The sequence below is a fragment of the Staurois parvus genome, unplaced genomic scaffold (assembly GCF_062004578.1).
Source record: "Staurois parvus isolate SC_StPar_1 unplaced genomic scaffold, SC_StPar_1.0 ptg000254l, whole genome shotgun sequence".
NCBI lineage: Eukaryota > Metazoa > Chordata > Amphibia > Anura > Ranidae > Staurois > Staurois parvus.
This window is the reverse complement of record NW_028318050.1, coordinates 2,670,465-2,685,024: the sequence shown is the minus strand read 5'-3', so window position 1 is coordinate 2,685,024 and position 14,560 is coordinate 2,670,465. Positions and strand designations below refer to the sequence as shown.

The 14,560-nt window shown below is 51.6% G+C and overlaps 1 protein-coding gene across 2 annotated transcripts in view; it reads left to right on the top strand.

Moving 5' to 3' along the window:
• Positions 1 to 12,612, top strand: part of LOC149459588 (uncharacterized) — a 62,383-nt gene extending 49,771 nt beyond the window's left edge. For both annotated transcript variants that reach the window (XM_089680948.1, XM_089680946.1), the window contains one exon: positions 1,558 to 12,612. In XM_089680948.1, the coding sequence (XP_089537074.1) occupies positions 1,558 to 1,763 (206 nt within the window). In that variant the 3' untranslated portion in view covers positions 1,764 to 12,612. The remainder of the gene's footprint in view (positions 1 to 1,557) is intronic.
• Positions 12,613 to 14,560: the final 1,948 nt, after the last annotated feature.

The following is a 14,560-nucleotide window of genomic DNA, read 5'->3' as shown; positions in this document are numbered from 1 at the left end:
TTTTGGTGCCCAAAATAAAACTCCTCATTGTACACCGGACGTGTGTAGCATGTCCAGTCTCTCTGCCCTGCTTCTGGGACCCCATTCCCAGCATTCGGTATTTGTCAGCTTTGATTATACAAAGCTGGGACGGTTGTGTAAGAAGGTGTCGGCAGCTTCAGCTGTCAGCCTCATTTCTACTTCCGAGAACCCCTTTTTTCTTGCAATTGCCAGTGCAACTTTCTTGCCACTTTCATACAATATTAGTCCAAGGGACTCTTAAGTTGCATTCAAGTGGCATCAAGTTGGTGCAGGAATCTTTTAAAAAGTCGATTGGAACAGCTGCCATTGAAATGAATGTGTTTTCACTTGTCGTGCGACTCTGCATGTCATTAGTAACATGCCAAGTAGCACCAGTGTGAAGCGGGGTTTAAAAAAGCATCTGTGAATCTGTGTTTATAAATAACGCTTACACAGATGTGAAATCTGAAAAGATGCAATGTAACATTGTTACTTTTTGGATCTTTCTGTTCATACATCAGCAGGTCAAAGGGATGAACTTCGATCTGCAGATGATGTCATTTAAAGCAAAGTAAAAAAAAAAGTTAAAATGCTCCTCTGCTTCACCCTTTATTAACCCTTAGCTTACTTTAATCAGCCTAATTAACTCTTTATTCTTCTCTCTTCAACTATTATTTTCCTGCTGATATTTTTTTCTATTCTAACTATTAATATTTAAACTGTTTTTTGTTATTTTTACACATTTCCCTTTTTTTTTTTTTAAAGCACAAAATAAAAAAAAAATAAAACATTTTAGGTGTACATACCTTTTGCATTGCTTTATACAATAATCATAATTTAAACAGGACAAATTCCGGAATAAAATGTGCAGCAACACTATTTATATTAAAATGAACACTTCTCTAAAAGATGTAAAAATTGCTCTGGTCGTCCATTGGAGGTGAACAGGTGTGGGAGGTGAAGTGGTTTAACCTCAAAATATTAAATCTCTTCTGAAAACAGAGACTCTGGAGCATAAAATGGTTGTAGCTGCAGGTTTTATGCAACATGCTATTTGCCTTACTGCTAGTCAAATCTATATTATAAGTAAAAACATTTTGCTCCAATTCCTTTTAAACAATATCATCCATATATATAATCCACAATTTTACAGTTGTCACAAGAATTGGAATGGATGGGAAATTGTTCCATGGAACAAAAGGACTGTTCCAGTGTCACCTGTCCAAAAGGAGAATCCCCCCCCCCCCCCCCACATACACTTTGAGAGGTGTTGAGTAGCAACCTCTACAGTCACTGTAAGAGAATGTGAAGGGAAATTTCTCCAATTGGATACACTGACCGGGGTTTTAATCACTCCATCTAAAGCCAAAACTTTTTTTTTGTTTTGGGTACACTATAGGTCTGCTTAGATGTACATTTTGGTGAAAGAAGTGGTGGTGTGAATTATGAACCGCTGCTAGGTACCACTCTTTAGAGGAATAGGAAGGTTCACTTTAAAGGCTTGTCCGCCATTGAAATGGCAAGCATTGTAATACGCTCCTGTGTCTTTCTGCATAGGCTACGTTTGCTGGAGGAATACAGACGAGGGCAGGTGGTTCATACAGGCCCTCTGTGATGTTCTTAACCAATATGGGAAGCAGCTGGAGATGAATCATATCCTGCTTCGGGTCAACAACCTGGTGGCCACCAAATACGAGGGGAAGTTTGGCCAGAAGCAGATTCCCTGTATGGTCTCTATGTTAACCAAGGAACTTTATTTCTAGACCTCTTACATTGTGGCTCCTCCGTGTCCTCCGTGGTCTTACACTTTTCAGGAAAGCAAGGCAAGCTGATCTTGCTAAAGTGCACATCAGGATTTATTAAACAAGGTGGTGCAAAGAAAAATGATTTGAGGCAGGGGCAGACTGACCATTTGAAAACTCGGGCAGTGCCCGAGGGCCCGGGGTCAGTAGGGGGCCCCATGAGATGCCCCTGGTACCTTATTCATAGGCTTTTATGAGTTTGGGCAAGGACACAGGGGCCCCATGATCCCCTATTGCCCGGGGGCCCCATGAGTTGTCAGTCCGCCCCTGATTTGAGGGTATAGTCACCCTAAAGATGTGTAGTTACCTGTACAGAGGTATAGAAGCCCATACAAAGGTAGAGTTCCCCTAGAAAGCTGTAGTCACACTTAGAGGTGCAGGAGTCCATACAGTGGTGTTGGAGCCCTCCCAAGGGCGCAGTCATACAAGAGCTACAATCCCTGATACAAACATTTGGTAGCCCATAACTGAGACGTAATAGTCCATAGAGAGGCATAGTTGCCCAAACAACTGCGTAGTAGCCTATTCATAGGTGTAAGCACCAATATAAATTAAATATCTCAAGCGCTTACTATGGTGAATAAAAAACAAAAATATAAATATCAGTAACATATGAATACTGTAGCCGTGCACACAAGCCATGTCTATATGGGGCAAATAATAAGAAGAATAAAAGGTGAAGAAAAAAATGCTGTGCCACATCAACATTGCACAATGCCTATAAATCAAGAAATGTGAACATTTAGAATATAATACGAAAACCAAAAATCACAAAAACAAGAAATAATTATTGAATCAACCAAAAAGTCATTATAAACTCAAGTCCAATCAAAATAGTGTTCTTCTGTGAACCCTCCTGTGGATAACGAAAAGTATGTGCAGCTGTCACAGATTCCAGGGAGAATACATCCTCCACCATGAATCTGCACCTCACACAGTGTGACCTCACATTGTACAATGTTACGGTCTAACTGAACTTTTGGTCCCATTTGGACTCAGAAGATCAGCTTCTTCAATGAGGACTCCAAAGTGAGCTCCCTCCTGATAAACGTCTTGGTGTCAGCCATATTCCTCATTAAAAAGATCTCAACACAGCGCTTTATCCTTTTAAACTTTTATTAAGCAATAAAACATACGAAATGCACTCATGTTCTGGAGGTGCATGTCAAAAACCGTCACCATACGGACCCTGCATTCACTATATCCACTCTCCCCGGACCCCGCATTCACTATATCCACTCACCCCGGACCCCGCATTCACTATATCCTGTCTCCCCGGACCCTGCATTCACTATATCCGCTGTCCCTGGACCCTGCATTCACTATATCCGCTCTCCCCGGACCCCGCATTCACTATATCCGCTCTCCCCGGACCCTGCATTCACTATATCCGCTCTCCCCGGACCCCGCATTCACTATATCCGCTCTCCCCGGACCCCGCATTCACTATATCTGATCTCCCCGGACCCTGCATTCACTATATCCGCTCTCCTCGGACCCTGCATTAACTATATCCGCTCTCCTCGGACCCTGCATTCACTGTATCCGCTCTCCCCGGACCCAGCATTCACTATATCCGCTCTCCCCGAACCCTGCATTCACTATATCCACTCTCCCCGGACCCTGCATTCACTGTATCTGCTCTCCCTGAACCCTGCACTCACTATATCCGCTCTCTCCGGACCCCGCATTCACTATATCCGCTCTCCCCTGACCCCGCATTCACTATATCCACTCTCCCCGGACCCTGCATTCACTGTATCTGCTCTCCCTGAACCCCGCATTCACTATATCCGCTCTCCCCAGACCCCGCATTCACTATATCCGCTCTCCCCGGACCCCGCATTCACTATATCTGATCTCCCCGGACCCTGCATTCACTATATCCGCTCTCCTCGGACCCTGCATTCACTATATCCGCTCTCCTCGGACCCTGCATTCACTGTATCCGCTCTCCCCGGACCCCGCATTCACTATATCCGCTCGCCCTGGACCCAGCATTCACTATATCCGCTCTCCCCGGACCCTGCATTCACTATATCCTCTCTCCCCGGACCCTGCATTCACTATATCCGCTCTCCCCGGACCCTGCATTCACTATATCCACTCTCCCCGGACCCTGCATTCACTGTATCTGCTCTCCCTGAACCCTGCACTCACTATATCCGCTCTCTCCGGACCCCGCATTCACTATATCCGCTCTCCCCTGACCCCGCATTCACTATATCCACTCTCCCCGGACCCTGCATTCACTGTATCTGCTCTCCCTGAACCCCGCATTCACTATATCCGCTCTCCCCGGACCCCGCATTCACTATATCCGCTCTCCCCTGACCCCGCATTCACTATATCCGCTCTCCCCGGACCCCGCATTCACTATATCCGCTCTCCCCGGACCCCGCATTCACTATATCCGCTCTCCCCGTACCCCGCATTCACTATATCCGCTCTCCCCAGACCCCGCATTCACTATTTCTGCTCTCCCTGAACCCTGCATTCACTATATCCACTCTCCCCAGACCCTGCATTCACTATATCTGCTCTCCCTGAACCCCGCATTCACTATATCCGCTCTCCCTGGACCCTGCATTCACTATATCCGCTCTCCCCGGACCAGGCATTCACTGTATCTGCTCTCCCTGAACCCCGCATTCACTATATCCGCTCTCCCCTGACCCCGCATTCACTATATCCGCTCTCCCCGTACCCCGCATTCACTATATCCGCTCTCCCCTGACCCCGCATTCACTATATCCGCTCTCCCCGTACCCCGCATTCACTATATCCGCTCTCCCCTGACCCCGCATTCACTATATCCGCTCTCCCCGTACCCCGCATTCACTGTATCTGCTCTCCCTGAACCCCGCATTCACTATATCTGATCTCCCCGGACCCTGCATTCACTATATCCGCTCTCCTCGGACCCTGCATTCACTATATCCGCTCTCCCCGGACCCCGCATTCACTATATCCGCTCTCCCCGGACCCCGCATTCACTATATCCGCTCTCCCCGGACCCTGCATTCACTATATCCTCTCTCCCCGGACCCCGCATTCACTGTATCCGCTCTCCCCGGACCCCGCATTCACTATATCCGCTCTCCCTGGACCCCGCATTCACTATATCCGCTCTCCCCGGACTCTGCATTCACTATATCCTCTCTCCCCGGACCCTGCATTCACTATATCCGCTCTCCCCGGACCCTGCATTCACTATATCCACTCTCCCCGGACCCTGCATTCACTGTATCTGCTCTCTCTGAACCCCGCATTCACTATATCCGCTCTCCCCGGACCCCACATTCACTATATCTGGTCTCCCCTGACCCCGCATTCACTATATCCGCTCTCCCCTGACCCCGCATTCACTATATCCGCTCTCCCCGGACCCCGCATTCACTATATCCGCTCTCCCCGGACCCCGCATTCACTATATCCGCTCTCCCCGTACCCCGCATTCACTATATCCGCTCTCCCCGTACCCCGCATTCACTATATCCGCTCTCCCCGTACCCCGCATTCACTATTTCTGCTCTCCCTGAACCCTGCATTCACTATATCCACTCTCCCCAGACCCTGCATTCACTATATTTCCTCTCCCCGGACCCTGCATTCACTATATCTGCTCTCCCTGAACCCCGCATTCACTATATCCGCTCTCTCTGGACCCTGCATTCACTATATCCGCTCTCCCCGGACCAGGCATTCACTGTATCTGCTCTCCCTGGACCCTGCAGTCACTATATCCGCTCTCCTTGGACCCCGCATTCACTATATCCGCTCTCCCCGGACCCCGCATTCACTATATCCGCTCTCCCCGGACCCTGCATTCACTATATCCGCTCTCCCCGGACCCTGCATTCACTATATCCACTCTCCCCGGACCCTGCATTCACTGTATTTGCTCTCCCTGAACCCTGCACTCACTATATCCGCTCTCTCCGGACCCCGCATTCACTATATCCGCTCTCCCCTGACCCCGCATTCACTATATCCACTCTCCCCGGACCCTGCATTCACTGTATCTGCTCTCCCTGAACCCCGCATTCACTATATCCGCTCTCCCCGGACCCCGCATTCACTATATCCGCTCTCCCCTGACCCCGCATTCACTATATCCGCTCTCCCCGGACCCCGCATTCACTATATCCGCTCTCCCCGGACCCCGCATTCACTATATCCGCTCTCCCCGTACCCCGCATTCACTATATCCGCTCTCCCCAGACCCCGCATTCACTATTTCTGCTCTCCCTGAACCCTGCATTCACTATATCCACTCTCCCCAGACCCTGCATTCACTATATCCGCTCTCCCTGGACCCTGCATTCACTATATCCGCTCTCCCCGGACCCCGCATTCACTATTTCTGCTCTCCCTGAACCCTGCATTCACTATATCCACTCTCCCCAGACCCTGCATTCACTGTATCTGCTCTCCCTGAACCCCGCATTCACTATATCCGCTCTCCCCTGACCCCGCATTCACTATATCCGCTCTCCCCGTACCCCGCATTCACTATATCCGCTCTCCCCTGACCCCGCATTCACTATATCCGCTCTCCCCGTACCCCGCATTCACTATATCCGCTCTCCCCGGACCCTGCATTCACTGTATCTGCTCTCCCTGAACCCCGCATTCACTATATCTGATCTCCCCGGACCCTGCATTCACTATATCCGCTCTCCTCGGACCCTGCATTCACTATATCCGCTCTCCCCGGACCCTGCATTCACTGTATCCGCTCTCCCCGGACCCCGCATTCACTATATCCGCTCTCCCCGGACCCCGCATTCACTATATCCGCTCTCCCCGGACCCTGCATTCACTATATCCTCTCTCCCCGGACCCCGCATTCACTGTATCCGCTCTCCCCGGACCCTGCATTCACTATATCCGCTCTCCCCGGACCCTGCATTCACTATATCCACTCTCCCCGGACCCTGCATTCACTGTATCTGCTCTCCCTGAACACTGCATTCACTATATCCGCTCTCCCCGGACCCCACATTCACTATATCCACTCTCCCCGGACCCTGCATTCACTGTATCTGCTCTCTCTGAACCCCGCATTCACTATATCCGCTCTCCCCGGACCCCACATTCACTATATCTGGTCTCCCCTGACCCCGCATTCACTATATCCGCTCTCCCCTGACCCCGCATTCACTATATCCGCTCTCCCCGGACCCCGCATTCACTATATCCGCTCTCCCCGGACCCCGCATTCACTATATCCGCTCTCCCCGGACCCCGCATTCACTATATCCGCTCTCCCCGTACCCCGCATTCACTATATCCGCTCTCCCCGTACCCCGCATTCACTATTTCTGCTCTCCCTGAACCCTGCATTCACTATATTTCCTCTCCCCGGACCCTGCATTCACTATATCTGCTCTCCCTGAACCCCGCATTCACTATATCCGCTCTCTCTGGACCCTGCATTCACTGTATCTGCTCTCCCTGGACCCTGCAGTCAATATATCCGCTCTCCTTGGACCCTGCATTCACTATATCCGGTCTCCCCTGACCCCGCATTCACTATATCCGCTCTCTCCGGACCCCGCATTCACTATATCCGCTCTCCCCGGACCCCGCATTCACTATATCCGCTCTCCCCGGACCCCGCATTCACTATATCCGCTCTCCCCGGACCCCGCATTCACTATATCCGCTCTCCCCGGACCCCGCATTCACTATATCCGCTCTCCCCGGACCCTGCATTCATTATATCCGCTCTCCCCTGACCCCGCATTCACTATATCCGCTCTCCCTGGACCCCGCATTCATTATATCCGCTCTCCCCGGACCCCGCATTCACTATATCCGCTCTCCCCGGACCCTGCATTCACTATATCCGCTCTCCCCGGACCCCGCATTCACTATATCCGCTCTCCCCGGACCCCGCATTCACTATATCTGATCTCCCCGGACCCTGCATTCACTATATCCGCTCTCCCCGGACCCTGCATTCACTGTATCCGCTCTCCCCGGACCCCGCATTCACTATATCCGCTCTCCCTGGACCCCGCATTCACTATATCCGCTCTCCCCGGACCCCGCATTCACTATATCCACTCTCCCCGGACCCCGCATTCACTATATCCTCTCTCCCCGGACCCCGCATTCACTGTATCCGCTCTCCCCGGACCCCGCATTCACTATATCCGCTCTCCCTGGACCCCGCATTCACTATATCCGCTCTCCCCGGACCCTGCATTCACTATATCCTCTCTCCCCGGACCCCGCATTCACTGTATCCGCTCTCCCCGGACCCCGCATTCACTATATCCGCTCTCCCTGGACCCCGCATTCACTATATCCGCTCTCCCCGGACCCTGCATTCACTATATCCACTCTCCCCGGACCCCGCATTCACTATATCCACTCTCCCCGGACCCTGCATTCACTGTATCTGCTCTCCCTGAACACTGCATTCACTATATCCGCTCTCCCCGGACCCCGCATTCACTATATCCACTCTCCCCGGACCCTGCATTCACTGTATCTGCTCTCCCTGAACACTGCACTCACTATATCCGCTCTCTCCGGACCCCGCATTCACTATATCCGCTCTCCCCGGACCCCGCATTCACTATATCCACTCTCCCCGGACCCTGCATTCACTGTATCTGCTCTCCCTGAACCCCGCATTCACTATATCCGCTCTCCCCGGACCCCGCATTCACTATATCCGCTCTCCCCTGACCCCGCATTCACTCTATCCGCTCTCCCCGGACCCCGCATTCACTATATCCGCTCTCCCCGTACCCCGCATTCACTATATCTGCTCTCCCTGAACCCCGCATTCACTATATCCGCTCTCCCTGGACCCTGCATTCACTATATCCGCTCTCCCCGGACCAGGCATTCACTGTATCTGCTCTCCCTGGACCCTGCATTCACTATATCCGCTCTCCCCTGACCCCGCATTCACTATATCCACTCTCCCCGGACCCTGCATTCACTGTATCTGCTCTCCCTGAACCCCGCATTCACTATATCCGCTCTCCCCGGACCCCGCATTCACTATATCCGCTCTCCCCTGACCCCGCATTCACTATATCCGCTCTCCCCGGACCCCGCATTCACTATATCCGCTCTCCCCGGACCCCGCATTCACTATATCCGCTCTCCCCGTACCCCGCATTCACTATATCCGCTCTCCCCAGACCCCGCATTCACTATTTCTGCTCTCCCTGAACCCTGCATTCACTATATCCACTCTCCCCAGACCCTGCATTCACTATATCCGCTCTCCCTGGACCCTGCATTCACTATATCCGCTCTCCCCGGACCCCGCATTCACTATTTCTGCTCTCCCTGAACCCTGCATTCACTATATCCACTCTCCCCAGACCCTGCATTCACTGTATCTGCTCTCCCTGAACCCCGCATTCACTATATCCGCTCTCCCCTGACCCCGCATTCACTATATCCGCTCTCCCCGTACCCCGCATTCACTATATCCGCTCTCCCCTGACCCCGCATTCACTATATCCGCTCTCCCCGTACCCCGCATTCACTATATCCGCTCTCCCCGGACCCTGCATTCACTGTATCTGCTCTCCCTGAACCCCGCATTCACTATATCTGATCTCCCCGGACCCTGCATTCACTATATCCGCTCTCCTCGGACCCTGCATTCACTATATCCGCTCTCCCTGGACCCTGCATTCACTGTATCCGCTCTCCCCGGACCCCGCATTCACTATATCCGCTCTCCCCGGACCCCGCATTCACTATATCCGCTCTCCCCGGACCCTGCATTCACTATATCCTCTCTCCCCGGACCCCGCATTCACTGTATCCGCTCTCCCCGGACCCTGCATTCACTATATCCGCTCTCCCCGGACCCTGCATTCACTATATCCACTCTCCCCGGACCCTGCATTCACTGTATCTGCTCTCCCTGAACACTGCATTCACTATATCCGCTCTCCCCGGACCCCACATTCACTATATCCACTCTCCCCGGACCCTGCATTCACTGTATCTGCTCTCTCTGAACCCCGCATTCACTATATCCGCTCTCCCCGGACCCCACATTCACTATATCTGGTCTCCCCTGACCCCGCATTCACTATATCCGCTCTCCCCTGACCCCGCATTCACTATATCCGCTCTCCCCGGACCCCGCATTCACTATATCCGCTCTCCCCGGACCCCGCATTCACTATATCCGCTCTCCCCGGACCCCGCATTCACTATATCCGCTCTCCCCGTACCCCGCATTCACTATATCCGCTCTCCCCGTACCCCGCATTCACTATTTCTGCTCTCCCTGAACCCTGCATTCACTATATTTCCTCTCCCCGGACCCTGCATTCACTATATCTGCTCTCCCTGAACCCCGCATTCACTATATCCGCTCTCTCTGGACCCTGCATTCACTGTATCTGCTCTCCCTGGACCCTGCAGTCAATATATCCGCTCTCCTTGGACCCTGCATTCACTATATCCGGTCTCCCCTGACCCCGCATTCACTATATCCGCTCTCTCCGGACCCCGCATTCACTATATCCGCTCTCCCCGGACCCCGCATTCACTATATCCGCTCTCCCCGGACCCCGCATTCACTATATCCGCTCTCCCCGGACCCCGCATTCACTATATCCGCTCTCCCCGGACCCCGCATTCACTATATCCGCTCTCCCCGGACCCTGCATTCATTATATCCGCTCTCCCCTGACCCCGCATTCACTATATCCGCTCTCCCTGGACCCCGCATTCATTATATCCGCTCTCCCCGGACCCCGCATTCACTATATCCGCTCTCCCCGGACCCTGCATTCACTATATCCGCTCTCCCCGGACCCCGCATTCACTATATCCGCTCTCCCCGGACCCCGCATTCACTATATCTGATCTCCCCGGACCCTGCATTCACTATATCCGCTCTCCCCGGACCCTGCATTCACTGTATCCGCTCTCCCCGGACCCCGCATTCACTATATCCGCTCTCCCTGGACCCCGCATTCACTATATCCGCTCTCCCCGGACCCCGCATTCACTATATCCACTCTCCCCGGACCCCGCATTCACTATATCCTCTCTCCCCGGACCCCGCATTCACTGTATCCGCTCTCCCCGGACCCCGCATTCACTATATCCGCTCTCCCTGGACCCCGCATTCACTATATCCGCTCTCCCCGGACCCTGCATTCACTATATCCTCTCTCCCCGGACCCCGCATTCACTGTATCCGCTCTCCCCGGACCCCGCATTCACTATATCCGCTCTCCCTGGACCCCGCATTCACTATATCCGCTCTCCCCGGACCCTGCATTCACTATATCCACTCTCCCCGGACCCCGCATTCACTATATCCACTCTCCCCGGACCCTGCATTCACTGTATCTGCTCTCCCTGAACACTGCATTCACTATATCCGCTCTCCCCGGACCCCGCATTCACTATATCCACTCTCCCCGGACCCTGCATTCACTGTATCTGCTCTCCCTGAACACTGCACTCACTATATCCGCTCTCTCCGGACCCCGCATTCACTATATCCGCTCTCCCCTGACCCCGCATTCACTATATCCACTCTCCCCGGACCCTGCATTCACTGTATCTGCTCTCCCTGAACCCCGCATTCACTATATCCGCTCTCCCCGGACCCCGCATTCACTATATCCGCTCTCCCCTGACCCCGCATTCACTCTATCCGCTCTCCCCGGACCCCGCATTCACTATATCCGCTCTCCCCGTACCCCGCATTCACTATATCTGCTCTCCCTGAACCCCGCATTCACTATATCCGCTCTCCCTGGACCCTGCATTCACTATATCCGCTCTCCCCGGACCAGGCATTCACTGTATCTGCTCTCCCTGGACCCTGCATTCACTATATCCGCTCTCCCCGGACCCTGCATTCACTATATCCGCTCTCCCCGGACCCGGCCTTTGCTATATCTGGTCTCCCACGGTACACACAACATGCAAATGCAATTATGTGCAGCTTGCCTCCAAGGCTCTATTCTATCAGGAGATGAAATGAACTGTGGAAAAGGGAAGGATCAGAAGACAGGATCAAACAGCCTTTTTACACAATGCAGAGGATTAACCCCTTAGGTCCCACAGTGAGTATAACAAGCACGCTTTACTGCATCTACAGACTGATTGGACTGTTGGGGGTTTAGTAACACTGTAAAGGTCTTACCATGGATGACTCCTAAAAAATATATTACCCGTAAGTTTGATTTGATGCATCAAAGTGTGTACCATCCTCACAGCTCACGTTTCCATGGTGCTCTCCTATTCACAATTCTGTCCTCCCTTCTCTTGTCTTTGGTCAAATTGTAAAATTCTATAATAATTTGCACATTGTATTCCAATGATTTCTACTCTGCTTCTATTATTCTGAACCATCTGGACGTTTGCGTTTATTTGGTGAAGATCTCACACATTTACTTGAATTCTGTGACACGTAGTCTCTATGCCCTGTGAGTAGGCTGTGTCACACAATTCACAGAGCCTGCCTTCTGAACTACAGAGGTAATGAGGAGTTCAGGAGGCGGAGTCCATACAGGAATCACTTCTTACAGGCAGCAATGTACCATGGGATATGTAGTCCTTAGAAATGGAAGAGAAGCGCAAAGCATGCTGGGAATCCAAAACATTTTGGGAAAAGACGACCAGCGCACAGGCCGCACTCACAACATGAAAGGTGGTTTTTATTGGCTCGTCAGATATAACTATTATTTGTATTACTATCACAATGCCGATGGTATAAAATGGAAGTGTGTTGTCACCAGGGAGCGCCTTCCAGTGCTGCTTTCCTATAATAAAACCTCGATGATAAATATTGTGCATTGTCCTCAATCATTTGTCTTCTCTATCTTTTTGTTACCTTTTCTATCGCATCCATGGAAATGTATGTACAGGTGTTCCTCGGTTTACGAACGCCTCAGTTAACGTACTTTTCGGTTTATGAATGAAAATCCATTGAAAATAACGTCTCGGTTTATGAATTTGTTTTCGCAGTATGAAGTGTATGTCGGTGCCGATTTTTAAATGCAATTGCCGGCTTTTTTTTTCTTCACTATAGCTCACAGAATTAGCTGTCACTTTCCCCGGAGCTAAAGGAAACTTTGTTTCTTTTAACTCGGGGGAAATAAACTAAAAACACTTTCTTTTAGCTGGGGGGAAAGTGACAGCTTAATCTCTGAGCTATAGTGAAGGGAAAAAAAAGTGGTAATTACATTTAAAAACCGGCACCATAATAAATAAAACAACAATGTGGGGTCCCTCCTCCATTCATACCAAGAACTTCGGGTCTAATATGGGTTTTGAGAGGAACCCCCACGCCAAAATTAAACAAAAATGGTGTGCCCCCCCCCCCCAGATGCATATCAGACCCTTATCTGAGCATGCAGCCCGGCAGGTCAGGAAAGGGGAGAGGAAGAGCGAGCGCCCCCTTCCCTCCTGAACCATACCAGATCACATGCCCTCAACATGGGGGGGTGCTTTGGGGCAGGGGGCCCCACGGGGAAAGGGCATCTTCACCACAACCCTGGCCTGTGGTTGTACAGATCTGCAGGCAGGGGGCTTATCAGAATCTGGAAGCCCTCTTTAGCAAGGGGGCCCCCAGATCCCAGCCCCCCATGTGAATGAGTATGGGGTACATGGTACCGTTACCCATTCACAAAAAAATGTGTAGTGTGAAAAAAGACAGGAGACAGTCTAATAAGTCCTTTATTAAATGAAGAAAAATAAAAGAATGTCCCCCGAAGTAGATCCAATCACTATGCCAGCCGCTGCCGCCACTACCCAGAAGAAATAAAAAGGCTCCGGTCCCGACGCTGGCTCCCAGCCGTCTGCCTGATCCGCTGGCTTGACAGTTCTTAAATATGTAAGGGGCGGGGCCACCCAGTGACATCACAAGTGTGGCCCCACCTCCTTGTGGCATCAACCGGGGCATGCTGGGTCAATGATATCACAAGGAGGTGTGGCCACACGCGTGATGTCACTGGGTGGCCCCACCCCTTACATATTTAAGAACTGTTAAGCCAGTTCAGAGGCAGACAGCTGGGAGCCATCGTTGAGAACGGAACCTTTCTATAAAATGATGATTTGCGGTCAGCGGCAGACATCATGACTGACGTTGGGTCTACTGCAGGGACATTCTTTTAGTTTTTAATAAAGGACTTGTCAAAGACCCTGTCCTGTCTTTTTTCACACTACACGTTTTGTGTTTTGTGAATGAGTAGTGGGACAATACTCATTCACATGGGGCGGCATGATCTTAGGTCCCCCTTGTTAAAGGGGGCTTCCAGATTCTGATAAGCCCCCCCGCCCGCAGACCCCCGCAATCACAGGCCAGGGTTGTGGGGAAGAGGCCCTTGTGCCCATCAACATGGGGACAGGGTGCTTTGGTAGGGGGAGTCCCCCTGCCCAATAACACCCCCCATGTTGAGGGTGAGGGCATGTGGCCTGGTATGGTTTAGGGGGGGGGGGGGGGCGCTCGCTTGTCCTGACGGACTGCATAAGGGTCCAGGATGAATTTTGGGGGGGACCCCCACGCCCTTTTTATTTTTTACATTTTGATGTAGGAGTTCCCCTGAAAATCCATACCAGACCCAAAGTGCTTGGTATGGATGGGAGCAGCCAGGGAATTAGAACCACTTACAGAATTGAGTGATAATGATTGGTGGGGGAAATTCCTCATCAGACATTGAAAACGATTCTGCGACTGAGCTCAGCGATGTGCGAACTTGGCGCTATATATCACATTTCAGTGTTTTTGGTTTGATTAT